The sequence below is a fragment of the Lepeophtheirus salmonis genome, chromosome 2 (assembly GCF_016086655.4).
Source record: "Lepeophtheirus salmonis chromosome 2, UVic_Lsal_1.4, whole genome shotgun sequence".
Lineage (NCBI taxonomy): Eukaryota > Metazoa > Arthropoda > Copepoda > Siphonostomatoida > Caligidae > Lepeophtheirus > Lepeophtheirus salmonis.
The window spans coordinates 27848210-27864060 of NC_052132.2; the positions used below are offsets into that span (position 1 = coordinate 27848210).

The 15851-nt window shown below is 32.0% G+C and overlaps 1 protein-coding gene and 1 long non-coding RNA gene across 3 annotated transcripts in view; both read left to right on the forward strand.

The window, feature by feature from the left end:
• Nucleotides 1–7545, forward strand: part of LOC121132662 (uncharacterized) — a 57848-nt gene extending 50303 nt beyond the window's left edge. For both annotated transcript variants that reach the window (XM_040728088.2, XM_040728089.2), the window contains exons 7-9: nucleotides 1958–2089; nucleotides 4380–4486; nucleotides 4544–7545. In XM_040728088.2, coding sequence (XP_040584022.1) covers nucleotides 1958–2089; nucleotides 4380–4486; nucleotides 4544–4882 — 578 coding nt within the window. In that variant the 3' untranslated portion in view covers nucleotides 4883–7545. The remainder of the gene's footprint in view (nucleotides 1–1957; nucleotides 2090–4379; nucleotides 4487–4543) is intronic.
• Nucleotides 7546–9953: 2408 nt separating this feature from the next.
• On the forward strand, nucleotides 9954–13058 carry LOC139904799 (uncharacterized). Its single transcript, XR_011779012.1, has 3 exons — nucleotides 9954–10141; nucleotides 11603–11818; nucleotides 11893–13058. It is a non-coding gene; the product is annotated as an uncharacterized lncRNA (long non-coding RNA).
• Nucleotides 13059–15851: the final 2793 nt, after the last annotated feature.

Consider the following 15851-nt stretch of genomic DNA (forward strand, 5'->3'; position numbering starts at 1 on the left):
CCCAGGGCAATTCCGTCAGGTGCATGAGGCCCCATGCAATAGATCTCAGGATTTCAAACCAGACTGTCCAGAGAGCCATAAAAAAAAAGTGGATGAAAGAGCATTGTGAGCGGTGGAGAGACTATTTTTAACACCAGCAATGAAAGAACTCCCTCTTCTCTGTTGCAAGACTCTTTTGAATTAGTCTTTTGAACTCTTTTTGATAATTTTGGTTCCCCTACAACCCTGATGACTACACATTTTGGACGCAGGTCAAGGGGAAGGCATGCAGTGTCCATCGTCCAAATACCGAGGCCTTAAATCCTCTGTCAACCAGCACTGGGACGATATGAAAGAGGAATACATACGCATCGGGTACCAGGCCTTCTGCCGCCTGTAAGCCATCATTGCTGCTAAGAAGGGCTAGATAAATTATTAAGAGAACTTAGACGCACATATATTTATAGTATTAATTTTCTTGAAATTCTATTGTTAATTAATAAATTATATCTTGTTCAAGTTTATAATTCAAAGTGTACATATTATAATGTTCCTTTCGGTAGTGTCAAACATTCTTCAAATTGTCAAGGTTAACATTTTAGCTTTTGGTTTCTTTCTTTTTTGTAGATACTAAAAATGCTTTCGACTTACAAACGTAGTAATGAATATTTAATAGCAGCCATGGGAACAAGGAGTCACTATATAGTTTCTAAGAAGAAGTCATCAAATTATAATATTTCCTTAATAAAATACTTGTGACTTAAAAGGTTCTGAATTTGAGACTTACTTGTGACTTAGAATCATGTCTTACTTGGTTGTTTGTTTAGTAGAATCAAAATTTCTGTACCATCTTGCAACTATGAATGTGTTCTTAGCAGAAATTGGAAACAGCTCATTTTTAGTCCCATAAACACTAATTCACTCATTTTCTTAGCCAGCAATCTCTAATTCCATTTTTTTTCTAGTTTCTAGTGCTAATCAACCTGCAAAAGATGTTGGAAGATTGGCAGCAGGCTGTCTTGGGTGGGCGGTCATTACAGCCTTTTAGGATCAATTCTGTCTCACTCAGTATCGAGGAGCCGACTTGAAGAAGTTAACAGCGTTAATAACTTGAACATTAATATTTTTATCTTTGTCGAACGCAGTTACTTTAGAAAAACTACTATGAAAACTTTGATCCAGACGAGCGAGAAAATATAATTGTTAATATAAACGAGATTTTTCCATTGGACATCACTAACTCTAAGTACTGAGAGTATAAGTGTTTCACAATTTTGGTATTCCGCTTATGGCTAATTTATTAATTAGCTAATCTACTATTTTTTTCTAAGTCAACTAATTAGCGGAAGTTATTAGCAGAATGCCAACTTGTGGCTATAAATGTTTTGTTAGTTTGCCCATGCTCTGGCTATTGGAATACCTCGAATTCATTAATAACCCATCTTATTATCATAAATACATATATTTATGTTTTGAAGGATTTATTATTATGAAACATGTGATATAGTTTGAATGTTCATTCACGATTAAATGTGCCCCTTCAATTTTTTTTTTTTTTTTGTGATCTGTAATGGTATAGTCTATGAATTTGTTATTATTAAGCATTAAGCAAAGTAGTACTACATATTATGCTGTTCATTGGCATTTTATGACCATCTCATTTTGCTATTTTGATGATGGTTTTTTTAAGTGTGGAAGGGAAAACCTGTCTCTATTTATGATGATGTTCAATTTAACCATTTGCAATTCAAATATATATACGAGTATATAGGTATATACATTATACACTTTAACAACCAAAGTCATACATATTTATAGATATGGCACGATTTAAAGTTGAAAAAAAAAATACCAACTGTACTTGTCATACTTAAGAAATGGTTTTGCATGTAAATTATTAGGATGATTATTTTACTTACATAGGATGTCTACAATTTAGCATAATAAAAATAACTCTTCTATTTTATTTTATTTTTAGTCAATTCACCTTCTCGAGAATCAACGCCATCTCGGGGTGGAGGTGGTAGCCGAAGTACACGTGGTAGAGGTGGACGACATTCAGGAGCTAGATCTAGTCCTCATTTGGATCTCTTATCAGGAGAAGATCTAGGTATGTATTTCATTATGAGCATAGACGCAGGAGATGGGAGCAATAAGGTAAATTCGGGATATTAATCCTTTACTGAACAAAAAATGGGCATTTAGTGGTTTATTATACATCATACAAGAATAAACATGTCAAGAGCACGTACAAGGGCGTCTGCAGTGGGTGGGCTGACCCCCCCAATAGACATTCAAAGTATAATTTAATTTTTCAAAATATTTTTCCAAAAATTAGAATTTTTAGTGAATAACTATGGATTTTTTAATTTTTCCCCAAAAAATTGAATTTGATTATTTTTTTGTTTTCAAAAAAATTCCAAAAACCATGAACCCCCAAAATATAATCCTGCAGATTGAAAAAATTGGCTGTGTGCTTTAACAGACTACACCGGTTGCAAAATTGAAGACACAGACATTTTGAAGCATGAATTTTAACCAGTTTAATTTGGGAAACTAGGGGGTTAACCAAACTTTGTACAGATGTTGGCACATGTGTTGCACTTCTCCCCTCTGTTTGTAAAACCTATTATCCACATGTGAACAATCACTGGTTGTTTTTTTTATTATTATTGTGTAAGCTATTTAGATGAACTAAGTAGCTAATTTGTGTGGATGAAGTCAAATGACTTTGTTTGCTTTACAATAGAGCTCATGACTAATTGGTCAAAGTAAGCGAATCTGGATAACATCATTTATTCTATAAAGGCCATGCAAAAAACTGAAAAACATCTGAACAATAAGTCTTACAAACAGAAGGCAGATTTATTATCTTCATCGACTTTGACAATGGCCTAGATGTACCGTTGGAAGCTTTGGCAGGTCGTAATAATATAATCGGGGCTCATGTAGATTTAATAATCATCATCAGAACCCTTGAGAGCTCTGAGACTCTGTACCCTTGTCTGGAAGGCCCTGGTCTTGACATAAAGATAGAAGGAAAAATCGAGCGGTTTGGGATTTATGGTGGCCCCATTTGTTTCGTCAAGAAGGGAATTTTGGTCTCCAAAAAGGCTTTGCTCTGTGTGCCGGTACACCATCTTATTGAAACTCGTCTCAATGTCAATACCGTCATTAATGGCCTTTTTGACATTTTAATTAGTATGCCTTATTGCTTAAGATCAATGTTGGAACTCTGTTGGTGGGTTTTGCGCGAATTAGAGCAGAAAATTTGATTATTTTGTCTCTTAGTGAGACTCATTTTCCCTTAATTGTGTAAATTATTTCGAAAGGAGTGTGTTACTCACTGAACTATATAATAACTGGATGCAAAACCTATTTAATAAAAAGTAGACTCACCTTTCAGCTGTCGGTAGCAATTTTAAGTATTTATAAGTTCATAACTAAGCTTTAAAAGTGAAATTGCTTAATCATGTCTTGTGTTGTGGTTGGGCGCAAGAACAAATGTGTTGTTAAGAAGGAATTATCATTTTATCGTTTTCCGAAGGATCCAGAGAGTGGGTAAGGAATCTCAAGTTGAAGAACTTTACTCCACAGGAGCATTCAAGGATTTGTTCGGAACATTTTAATCCTGAGTGTTTGAATAGAACTTTGGACGTTATAAGATTGAGAAAAAAGGATTCGGCTACAATATTCGAAGCATTTCCTACTCGCCTTTAAAAAGATGTATACATAACTTATTTAAAACTCAAGTCCCCCATGGAGAGACATTCGTCATCCTCTAAAGTATCAAAAGCCTATCTATTATATGATGGATTAATCCAATTTCTTCTAAAAATTTGAATTTCCTTCTAAATTGACTCCTCTATGATGTCATCAAATAGCCAGTATAATTGTAAACAAATTTTCTTCATAATGTATATCCAGTTATTATATAGGACGGTGGTGTGAATAGACACAGTATTTCAGGTGATGGGATTATCAATTCCCCTCTTTTATTTATCATATCCCTCTTTTTATAAGTGTCTAGATGTCCAATACGCATCCAGCTTTAATATGAGCTGGACCTAATTGGATCAAATGGTCCTCTAAAAAAATTTTGTTATCAAGAATTATTTTTCTTTAAGTCAAATAATAGTTGTGGAGCAACTAATTATTTAATTATTTTTTATTCACACATTTTAAAAAATGAAGGCGGTTAAGGGTTAATTGGCTATATTCGGGCAGTTATTTATTATTGAAAGGCAAATATAGAAAAAATTGTCATCATGCCTTTTTTTTTTTTTTTTAAATGTCATTAAAATTGTCTGTAAAAAAAACTAATCTCTCAACTTCTATATCTATGATTATTATGAATCCTTTCTTCGCCACGAATCACTTATATACTCTTTTATTTATAGAGCCAACAAGGGGTGGTAACAAACGGAGAAAGCGAAAAGGTGCAGGGTCAACAGTATCTGCAAACAAAAAACGATCTCCAGGGCCAAACTTCTCCCTTGCTTCTCAAGTATGAATCATTCACAAAACATCTACCGTTATTTTAATGTACTACTTATATTTTCAGGACGTCATGGTTGTTGGAGAGCCATCTTTAATGGGTGGAGAATTCGGAGAGGAGGATGAGAGACTCATTAGTCGATTAGAAAATGCACAATACGATCCAGCAGCCGCTGCAGCTCAAGCAGCCGCTGCCGCCGCTCAACAACATCACCACCACCAGCATATGGATGATGGATATGGTCCAAGTATGGCTTGGTCTAGTGGGCCGCCACCCCCTCAGGCTCCACCAGGTTCGATACCTGTTTCGCAGCAGCAAATACAACAACCTCCACCTCCTTCCTCCTCTTCCGTCATCGTACCTAAAACGGAACTGGAAATCAAGAAATCTCCGAAAAACTGTTAACGCAATCCCCAAACCTATTCATAGTATACATATAACCAATACGAACTGATGAACGTCCTTTGTTTAAAATATCATTTTTTCACAAAACAAAACTAAACAAAAAAACCGTAAAAATTATTTGAAACATATTTTTATTAAAAATGAAATGTTTGTAGTGTGTTACAAGTTACAACAAAGACATTCCACATTCCTGAAAGAAGTGGTGGTTTTCATATTAGTTATGTTATCTTCAATCTTCTTCCACTTTCAAGAAATGGTATTTAACAAATTTTCAAAAAAAAGCAAAAAAATGGATAAAGAAATGAAAATTATCTATTTATTATTACAAATTGTTTTTGTTAGTTTATTATTTATTAGAACCATTAATTGTATTGTCTTTATATTTAACAAACAATTTTATATCTAATTATTATATATCTGTAAAAAAAGCAGGGGAAAAACCACGAGTAACATCCAAAGAAGCTCAATTCTACATATGTGGCCCGTCAACACAAAAGCAAGCTAGAATGATTTTAGACACATAATTTACCCTCTGAATATTCTTTTATGAATTATTCTATATTTCTATAAATAAATTAATTTTATTAAGCCTTGGGTGGCTGCTAATTGCTGCTAACACCAGTGGCGTTGTTACCCACTTTTTGAGGGGGTTTGATCGTTCTGAAAAGATTCGGAAGTCCCCCCTATCCAATTTATATTTATAAGTTTGCTTTTGGTGTTACCACACATTGAATCCAAATTTTTTGAACAAATCAGTTTAAAACATAGCAAAAAGGCGTATAAAATAACCAACCATGTCCTTATGGTATTTTTTTGGGCCTCCGAGGTCATTAAGAGGCTGTTTTTGACCAAAATAAAATATATTTTCCCTTCTCTCATTCTCCCTGTCTCTAGACTCTTTTCTTCTCCCTCTGTCTCTTTCTACATCCCTCTCTCTGGCTCATTTATTCTACCTTCATTCTTTGCTTCTATTCACATCTATTCAGCAACACGGGCACCCTCTGCTAATATAATTTAAAATTAACCGATTTATATAAGTAATTATGTAACTATTTTGATAATTTTTTGGGCTAAGCCCCCCCCCCCCAATGATAATAGCTAACAACGCTCCTGATCGTCACAATAACAGATTCAAAAGTTGATATATTTGATTAAATCAAATAAAAGTTTTAGAATATACCTAAAATCCATGTGGCTCTTAACTCATATACCAAATTTGAATAATAAGCCTATGATTGATTCAAATATGTCTAATAGCTATTGGGATGTATGTATATGTTGTGTACAAGTTGTAACTTGTACAAGCAAATCGTAATATCAAAATGAAGGATTTAAAGTACTTGGAATAAGGATAATGTTAATGCTATTAGAACAGCTTAGGCAACAAGAAAATGGTAAGACAAACAGCAGATTTATTAAGGAACTTTTATCTTTATAGTGACGTCATTGGGCTCATTTGTTTGGGTAAGTGCAATTAAAAAAAAGAAAAAAATGTAGTAATTTAAATTTGTTTTTTCTATTGATTCATTTTTTGTGTTAATTATATATTTAGTTTTTTATTTATTCTCAATCGTTGTATTCCTGTATTTAGGGTCCCAAAGACGTCATCCGTTATGCTTATAAATTTTCACTTAGAACGGAAAATCCATGCTGACTAACCTTTTTATAATAGCATTAATAATGGCATAATTGGTTATTCCATGGATGATCCATGTGTCAGTCCTTATTTATTCGATCTAGTCCAGTCCAACCTTAGGAACGGTCCTCAATACCGTTGGTCTTTTAAACTATCACTAATAGAACTGATTTAAATAAAAAGGGAATGAAGGTTTAAAGGTTTTTAGGACAGATATTCAGGACTGACACTACACCAATCCATATACTAAGACTGTCATTTTTGACTATTTTAATACAAATTACTCAAATATCAGAGTATTCGATAGCACATTATCAAGTTCAAATCCCCAGAGTTATATGACTCTTAAAATGCATAATTATCATGTTATTTAAATACATCAAAATAAAATGAAAGTGTCCATGAAATAGTTGGTTATAGAAGGATCAAATGATGTAATTAGATAATGCATTTGAAGACGAAGAAATTGCACCTTGTCCACAACATATATGTACATGAAAAAATAATTAATTGGGATTTATGTTCAAGATTGTTTTTATGTTGACGCACCACATATATACAAACTTTATTAATATTATTATTAACAACAATTATGGGGAGACCAAAGTCAATTACTTTTTAGCTTAATTTTTCAAATACGTAAATAATTTGTCAAACTCTCTTATTCAAAGAATCCATGCTTCAAGGTCATTATATCTACATACATACATATATAATTATCAGTGATATTACGGAAATATATTCATATTATTATGTCTACTCTAAATTAAGCATTACATACTTACTACCTTGAATGTAGGATACTACAAATAACTATTTATTGTTTCATTCAAATTTTGGTCATTTTTATTTCTCATTGTTTTAATCCATTATTATTTATTTCATATTACCCTCATTGATTTTTTTGTATTCCTTTATTTTATTTTTTTAATATTTAAATGTGAGTTTTACAGAAAAAAAGGTTAATGTTTGTTTATGACGAATTACAAAAGATGAATAATAAAGTATAAATATCATCGAAACTAAATTTATTTTTTTATTTCATGTAATAATATGTGAATTCGAGCGTTTCCGTTGTCCTATCCGCGACTATATAAAGGGGGACTTGTATCTTATTTTATACTGTCTATACCTTAGTAGGTATAGAAGAAAAAGAAGAAAAAAAAAGTATGAATAGAATTATGTAATTATATCGTTGCATTGAAGGGTCATTTATGAACATTTATTTCAATTAAGAGAACATAATATCATTATGTTAATATAACGTATATATTTTTAATAAATAAAGAAATGAATTTATATTAGAAACTTAAAAATATTAAATGAAAATCAAATAATAATCATAAATTTGAAAATAAAAACATAATTTAATTTGTAAGTACTGATCCAATTGTTCCAAATACATATATTTATTTTCTAATTTTACTATGAAAGAATCTCAAGCCAATATATTGTTTTATATATTCGGGTAATAGCCTCTTCTATTACAATTTTTTTTTCTATTTCAAAATTCTAGATTCCGAATGCACGACCTTTTTGATTTTTGAGAAATCAATAACTCATAGTATTGAATTTTCTAGCGAAGAAAATCTCATCAAAACTTTTCAAGATAGTGTTAATAGGAGTGGTCTTAAAAGAGCTTCAGATTTATTATATTTAACTAAGTTACATACTTGTCAGCTTTACAATATGATATATATGTTCTCGGCGACAAAAACTCGACAAATTTTATTGACCTTGACAAATCCAAGACGATGCTTTACAAAGCTATTTGTCAATTTATTAGAAACGGGAGATTCCTATCTTCCTATTGTACTGAAGTGTCAGAAGCAACATCCCTTTGCTAATTATATTGCTCAAATTGGGTTTAAATATTTTAAAATATGTATCAAAAATCTCATAAATGAAGCTACTAGTAGCTTACACTAGTGTAAAATAAAAGTCAATAATTTTACACATTTTACGAATTTTAGTACTTAAAAGGTCTCCCTACAACGCGGATTTCATATAACAAAGATTTTTCTTGTTCCCAAATACCGCAAGTTTCAGAAAAATTATTAAGGAATCTTCTAAATCTTGAATTTTCATTGTGTTTCGTTTAATAAAGGATTTACTCTAAAAAAAAGTGTTTTATTCATATCTTAAAATAATAATACATTTTTATAATATATATACATAGGTATAAATCAAAGAAAAGCAGGATAAAATATAAATATTTAGCTTATAATTTTGAACGTCGGTATTTATGTCATTAATGAGTATTTTTAAAATAACTAATAATTAAATATAAAAACTGTTATGTGAAACATTTAGTAATAATCTTTATCAGTGTAGAAATCCTAAATCTTCATGTGGGTAATATTTCAATATAGTGATAACCAATTAATTTTTTTAGAAGATGGTTAAGACAAACTAATTTTCGAAATTGCAAGTCTAAAGAAGTTAAGAGGTCACTTATAATTTGTTATCAAATAGTCACTTAGCACTCAACAACTCATAAAATCTAATTATGTAGATATCAGCAAAATGTAATAAGGATTGCATACGAAAGTAAAAAGGCTGCATATTCATTAAGAGTCGAAGATTGACTTCTACTTTTTCCAAGGGATTTCTGCAATATATTCATCAAGGAAACGGAAGGATTCTTAAGAATGAAATATTTTACTGAGAATAAGAGACGAAAAAAAGTCGACTTTTTTTGTCTGGTTTAAAGAGTCTCAACGAAGGAGCTGTAGATGAGAAACGATATCTCTTTGTTCCCCACTGAGTAATTTATTCGGGAACTATTTGTTTTTGTGGAACTCTCCAGTTCCAAAGAACTATTTATATGTAATATCAGAATAGAATATGCTTTGTACACCAAAATGTGGAGACATATTATCTTTACGAGTCTTTAATCCTCTTGCACTTGTTTTCCAATAACAAGAGAGACTCAGTAGTAATAAAGAAAATGAGACTGAAGTGTTTAGGTCATATAATTATCCATAAAAGACTGTATATCACTAAGTCCAACTTATAAATGTGATTGAGATGAGTGATTTCTCCGTTATATAAATCAAAAGCACTGAAGGATTCTTATTAATGAAATAGTTTTCTTAGAGTAGGAGACGAAGCAGAGTTGACCTCCAAGAATTTCCAAAAAGGAGCTGGGGATGGAGGAAGATAACTCTCTCTCTCTATTCCTCACTAGGTCTTTATATCGTTTTATGGAACTCCTTATTTCTTATATGTAGAAGTATACGATGATTCCGTAGAAGATCTGGAGGAATTTATGTATAGAGACAATGATTAATAAAATCCCTATCACAGACCTTGACATGAAGAGGCACTTGCACAATCAACGATCCTTTCATTAAAGGAGGCGAGATCTACCGAGTGAATCACTTGTTCCAAGGGATCCCCCTTAAGAGTCGAGATCAGAAGGCGTATGAATGGGATATTCCTATCAATGGGAAGGATGGCTCAATTTGGATCCATATATCCGATTGCTACATAGGAGAGATCTATCCAAATGACCATGAATGAAATGTCTTTCGACATAGTTCCAACTCCTCACTTCTCTCCTTCTGCCAACTTCTGTGTAATAGAATTCAAAGTCGTGCCTACTAGGGTCTATAAGTTTTGTGAGTAAAAAAAAAGTTGTAAGTCCCCCTTTATATAGTACCAGATCATAATATACATTTTGATATATTTTTCGGAACAATTGACTATCTGTTAATCACCCAACTTCAAACTTTCTAATTTTTTTACAATACTTTGTATTATGCAAATACCGGGCCAACCGTTATTGTTTACCAATTTTAACAAACAATTTATTGAAGTTCATGGCAGGATCCTGTGAGAATTAGGAATTAAGATTATTAATTGTAAGCCAAACAACATGTTTGGTCAAATTATCCTCCCTTAGAATTGATCATGGGCTCTAGGCGTTGGGGGAAATTGCTACAGACACTCTGGATGTAATTGGTTCTCATGGAGACCCAGACCTTGTTAACGAAGGTTTTAAAATCGCAGGTGATGTTGTGGCGTCTCTTTCAGGCCTTTAACTCCACATGTGGTGGATACACTATGTGGTGGCGTTCCTTTGCTACATCCCCAAATGTCACTACTCGATCATTCAGCCCGATGAAAACATGGCCAACAGTATGGTACTTCTCATCAGAAAAGATCACAATGAGTCCACAGGCTCCCTGTTTCCTCCTGCCTTTTTTAGAGGTCGGGACATCCTTGAGGGGGACTTGTTCATCTTCTTAGCCATGTCAGCAATTGAGGAATGCGGTTTTTTCTTGAAGGTAGACTTCAGGCAGTTGACAGACACGGAGGGGTTCCTACCTGCCACTACAAAGTGTCTGAGGTCCTCCCCGACCTTCAACTGCATGGATACATTATAAATTGTAAATCGAGGCCCCAGTCTGCTCCAAAATACACTTTTAGAACAATCCAGTGCGGAGGAGAGATGCAATCTTGATCTTGTTCTCGTACTGTGTGTTCATGTTAGCGAATAGGACAAGTATTTTCTTTGCAATAGACAGATAATTATGTGTTCTACATCGACAACATTGCTCTTCGGAACATCATAAAAGAATCATTCTTAACCTCTCAAAATTTGCATCATAGAAATGAGTAAATAAAACGGTTGGCCCATACTGGGACAAATAAAAAGGGGGACTTACAACTGATATTTGATGTCTACTGGAGAGAGGGGAAAATATTACTATCACCTAGCTGATAGTAGAAAAGTATTATAGACTCTGAAAAGAATTAAAATTTTGTATTTCTATATAATTATCATTGGATCGGAATTCAGTATTCATAATTAATTGACAACAATACTTGTTACTTGTTGTGCCCTAAAGTGCAGGTCAGGTTACTCCGGCAATCCAAAAGAGGACAAATTATTTTTTCATAGGCTACCGATAAAAAATGCAACTTTTCTTCATTGTTGGATCAGCGCTATACCAAGGTATCATTTAATAATACCATTTCTTAGCAATTACTATTTACTTAGTTCTCTTTCACTGATATTTTAGGTAAACTTTGAACAAATGTATCAATACTAAAAGTTTCTATTAATATACTTATAGGAAAAATTAGGAACCGAATATAAATTCAAGACTGTGAAGCAAACATTTTAAACAAGAAGACTATTAATATGAAAGAACGGATTCAAACCTCCATAGAAACAAAAGCTATTTTATCTCGCCGTAAGATGCAATTCCAATTATATTTGAGGGTGTTCAAGCCATATTACTCAAAACCAGTCCAGCTCCGAGAACTACTGCTTCAAGTTCGGGTACTAGGTAAAACAATAATAATTAAAAGCTAAAGTAAACGTCTTTTTCGTGAACTAATATTTTTTCTGTAATCATTACAGATTCCAAAATGAAACGAATCGTCATCTAAAAGCAGAAGTAACCTATTTTGAAAGGAATAAAATAACTTCCTTATTTGATATAAAAAACAAAATCGATTTTAGTTGTTTGTTGTCTGATACTCATCCTATAATAAATGGAGATAGTCTGCTTTTTTACTATATTAATGGAGCAGTTCCCCAAATTCTTCCAATATTTAATCATTTAAAATTTACCTTATGTAATCATGGTACAACTATAACCGAAGACAAATTTTTACATATCTGCAAGTCTGAGAAAATGGAAGCTCTTTGTCAAATAGGAAAATTACTATCTACCTATTTGCCAAGATTTTGAGATTTTGGCGAAATCAAAGCAGTGCTTATCTGAAATTTTTTATATTATAAAGAAAGAAAACGATTCTTTTGAGAAGATTATGGATGAGATTAAATCAATTCTAGATCTTTACTGTTTCTTTTTGTCAAATTTCCCAACGAATTCTTTGTGTCCGAATATATTACTTTGTCAATCATAAAAAAATCAAATTGTACAATTTCGACTCTATTAGACATTTAATTTCAAATGACCCTGCAACCAAGAATTTTTAGGTGAAGATCGTCATCCTTTGGAGAAAAATTCAAAATCAAATTGATAGAGAAGGTTTTAAAAAATCATCAGATTTGCTTTATTGAACAACATTGAATCATCTGCATCATCTTATATTTTCTTCACCTCAAACAATAAATATTTTAATAACTTCTCCAAACCCTCGAAAATTATTTGTATAGTTGTTTATTGATTTATTAAGGAATGGAGAACGTTTCATTCCTTTTGATTTAAAATGTAGAAGCAATCATCATTTCAAAGACTATGCCGCCCAAGCTGCATTTAAATTTATCTATTTCCGTAGAAAAAATTTAATTAATGAAGCCAACAGCAAGAGAAAGATCTTCATCTAATGGTCCAATTGCTAAATTAAACTATCAATCTTAAATTGTTGTCGGCTCTATTTCAATAAAGTGTTAGTTTAATTAAATCAGTACATAACAATACATACTATGAAAGTTTTGAACTACATTTAATCCTAAAAGTTGTTTGCTTCAAGCAATCCTTGTACAGTCTGTATTTGAAATTCCTTATGTCTTCTTTACACTTAAAACGATTAATATATGTTAAAAGTGAAATGAAACTGGAGGATTGTTGACTTTTTAATTATTCATGACCACTATATATATAATTATTTTCCACTACATCACAATGACTTTTCTTTCATTCCGGGAGTGATGAAGAAACACGATCTATGGGGGTAGATTTAATTCCACACACTCTCTAAGGAGTTTATATTCTATTAAATGAAGAAGGCTTATGACAATTTATAGCCATACTGAATAAATGACAGTACAATTGAGTAATTACACTAAATATGGACTGACGATAATTGAGTCTTGAATTGATGATGATATGGATAAGGAATTAACACAGAACAAGCCCTCCATTTCTATTCCCTAATGGAATTTAGTGAAATCAAATTGTATTTTTTGTTTTTGTTGCAGTCCACTATGGGAGAGTGATTCTCATGAATGCTTCATTACGACGAGGAAGATCCTGAATGGGTTTGGATGTCTTTAATAGAATGAAGTAATTCTCAAATTGTAGATTGTTCGTACAGAACCGGAGAAGACGGACTCGGTACTCCAATTCTTTAAATAAAGTAGCATTGACAGAGTTGTAAAAGGAGAACCTAACCCAGCAGACGAATGTATTTCACTTTATTAGTGGAAATATGGATTCCTAATATCCAGAAACACGGAGTAGATGAGGAAAATGAAATATATAACTGAATAAAAGTAGATATCGACAGCTGAAGTACACTATCGTAGAAAAGATACTTAGAGACATTTTTAGTATAGATACGTTGAGTGAAGTCAATTTCAGTAGTAAATCCCCCTTTTTATAAGTCCCAGGACCATAGAGATATAAAGTATAGAGTGCTACTCTATAGAATGACGAGAACAATTCATTGAAGTGATCAGCTGATGAGCTATAAAAAACATAAGGATCAAATCATTTAGTTATTATGTCAACATTAGACTTGAAATTATCAATAATGTTCCTTAAAATCTTTATAAATTAATAATAAGTGATAAAATAAACATCTAATTTTTAGAAAAGGAGTTTGGTATTAGATTAGTTTATCATAGTTGATTTCATTGAAACTTGATGAATTCTTATTATTTTATTCCTAGAGTTCAATGCCTTCTTGAATTGCATTCAATTGTATTTCAAGAACACCGGCTTTTTCTAGATCCCTAAAGCACAATCTTGGGAGTTAATCGTGGAAGAAATGTGAACTTAACCACAATTATGTGAATTAAGCTATTTGTTGTAAGTATTTTCATTAGTTTATAAAAAAAATTATATGTTTTGCCTTTGGCATCCTTGATAGAAGTTACTTAATATAATATTCCGTATATACTATAACCATCTATTTTCAGATGTCCTAGAAATCCAGTGCTTCTAAAGCAATGGATAGTAAACTTCCGTCACCAACATTGGAAACAAAAATAATGGTCAAGAATATGTTTTAAGCACTTCAAGGACTCTGACATCATCAGTCAAAAATTTAAGTGCACTCTTGTTGATGGAGCAGTGTCCTCATTTGTGACTTTCCAATGCACTTAAAAAAGTGGAGTCCAATCGACGAATCTTAAAGCAAAGAACCTATGAAGAAGACAGTACTAAAAAAATGAATTCTGATGACATGATTGAAAAAAGGCCAACTGTAAATATAGTCATTACTCATACCTATGCCCTACCTAGTCCTATGGAATCCTTGGGGGTGGGGAAAAAAAAGAAGCAAAAAGAGACATTATGATTATTTCCGGAAAAAATTAACTTCTTTTAACACATTTAAAGGCTTTAAAAATAAAATTATTTGTAAAAGAAAATGAAGGCTTCAGAAGCGGATAACCAAGATTTATTTTGCCAGTTAACAAAAAACTGTAAAAAAGAATGGAAGGATCTTCAAATCAAAATAGCAGTTACATTTGATATTTACCATATTTTATTCAGTTTAAGAATCAATAATTTGAAAAATGTCTAGAATTGAGATACCCATATGGGTAATATATTAAAAATTTATGAAAATCAGTCAATCAACTACCTAAAATAAGAAATGACTTAAATATTTTAATCCAAAAAATATATGGAGGAAAAGTATGTTTAAAGAGGAAAAGGGAGGCTCATCTAAAAGTTAGCAAGCCGAAAAAGAGATAAAACGCTGCTGTGACTTTATTTCTCAACTGATTTTATCAAAATTTTCACAAAAATCCTCATTTTGAAATGACTCCACATCACTAATGTGGAGGCTGTGATTACTGCTGAGGGCGGCCATATTGAGTGAATATGTTAACAAAAATCGTGTCTCAAAGTTTTGTTTAAAAAAATTTCAAAAATATTTATCAAAAAATAAAATTATTGACATTTTTCTCAAATCCGTCATTCAGTCCACTTTTTGCTTCTGAACCCTGTACATATATTTTATAAATTAACTTTTAAAATACCATTGGGTTCAATTCACTCATTTTTTAATTTTATTGTTGTTTTTACTTTCTCCTTTTTCGCAGCCAACTATATGGACTTTATTTTACCTCTAGATATTAAATGAAACACGGGAACACAACATTTAATACCAATTGGTCGAATTGACTCAGTCAGTGGCACCGGAATGTATTTGCAATTTTAAATTATATTAATGTAAACTTATATTCACACAACCTCACAATTCTATTGTATAAATATTATTACACATTTTCTACAAAAGTATGGTTCCGGCTCCACTTGACCCATTATAACTAGTATATTACAAAATCTATAATTAAGGTTGTGTCCGGTTCAGATTCAGCGGTTCTATCGGTCCCAGTTCTTTCATTTCAAGGGTTTCGGTTCAACTCTATCGGTCTTGCGTTTTTAATATAGGCTC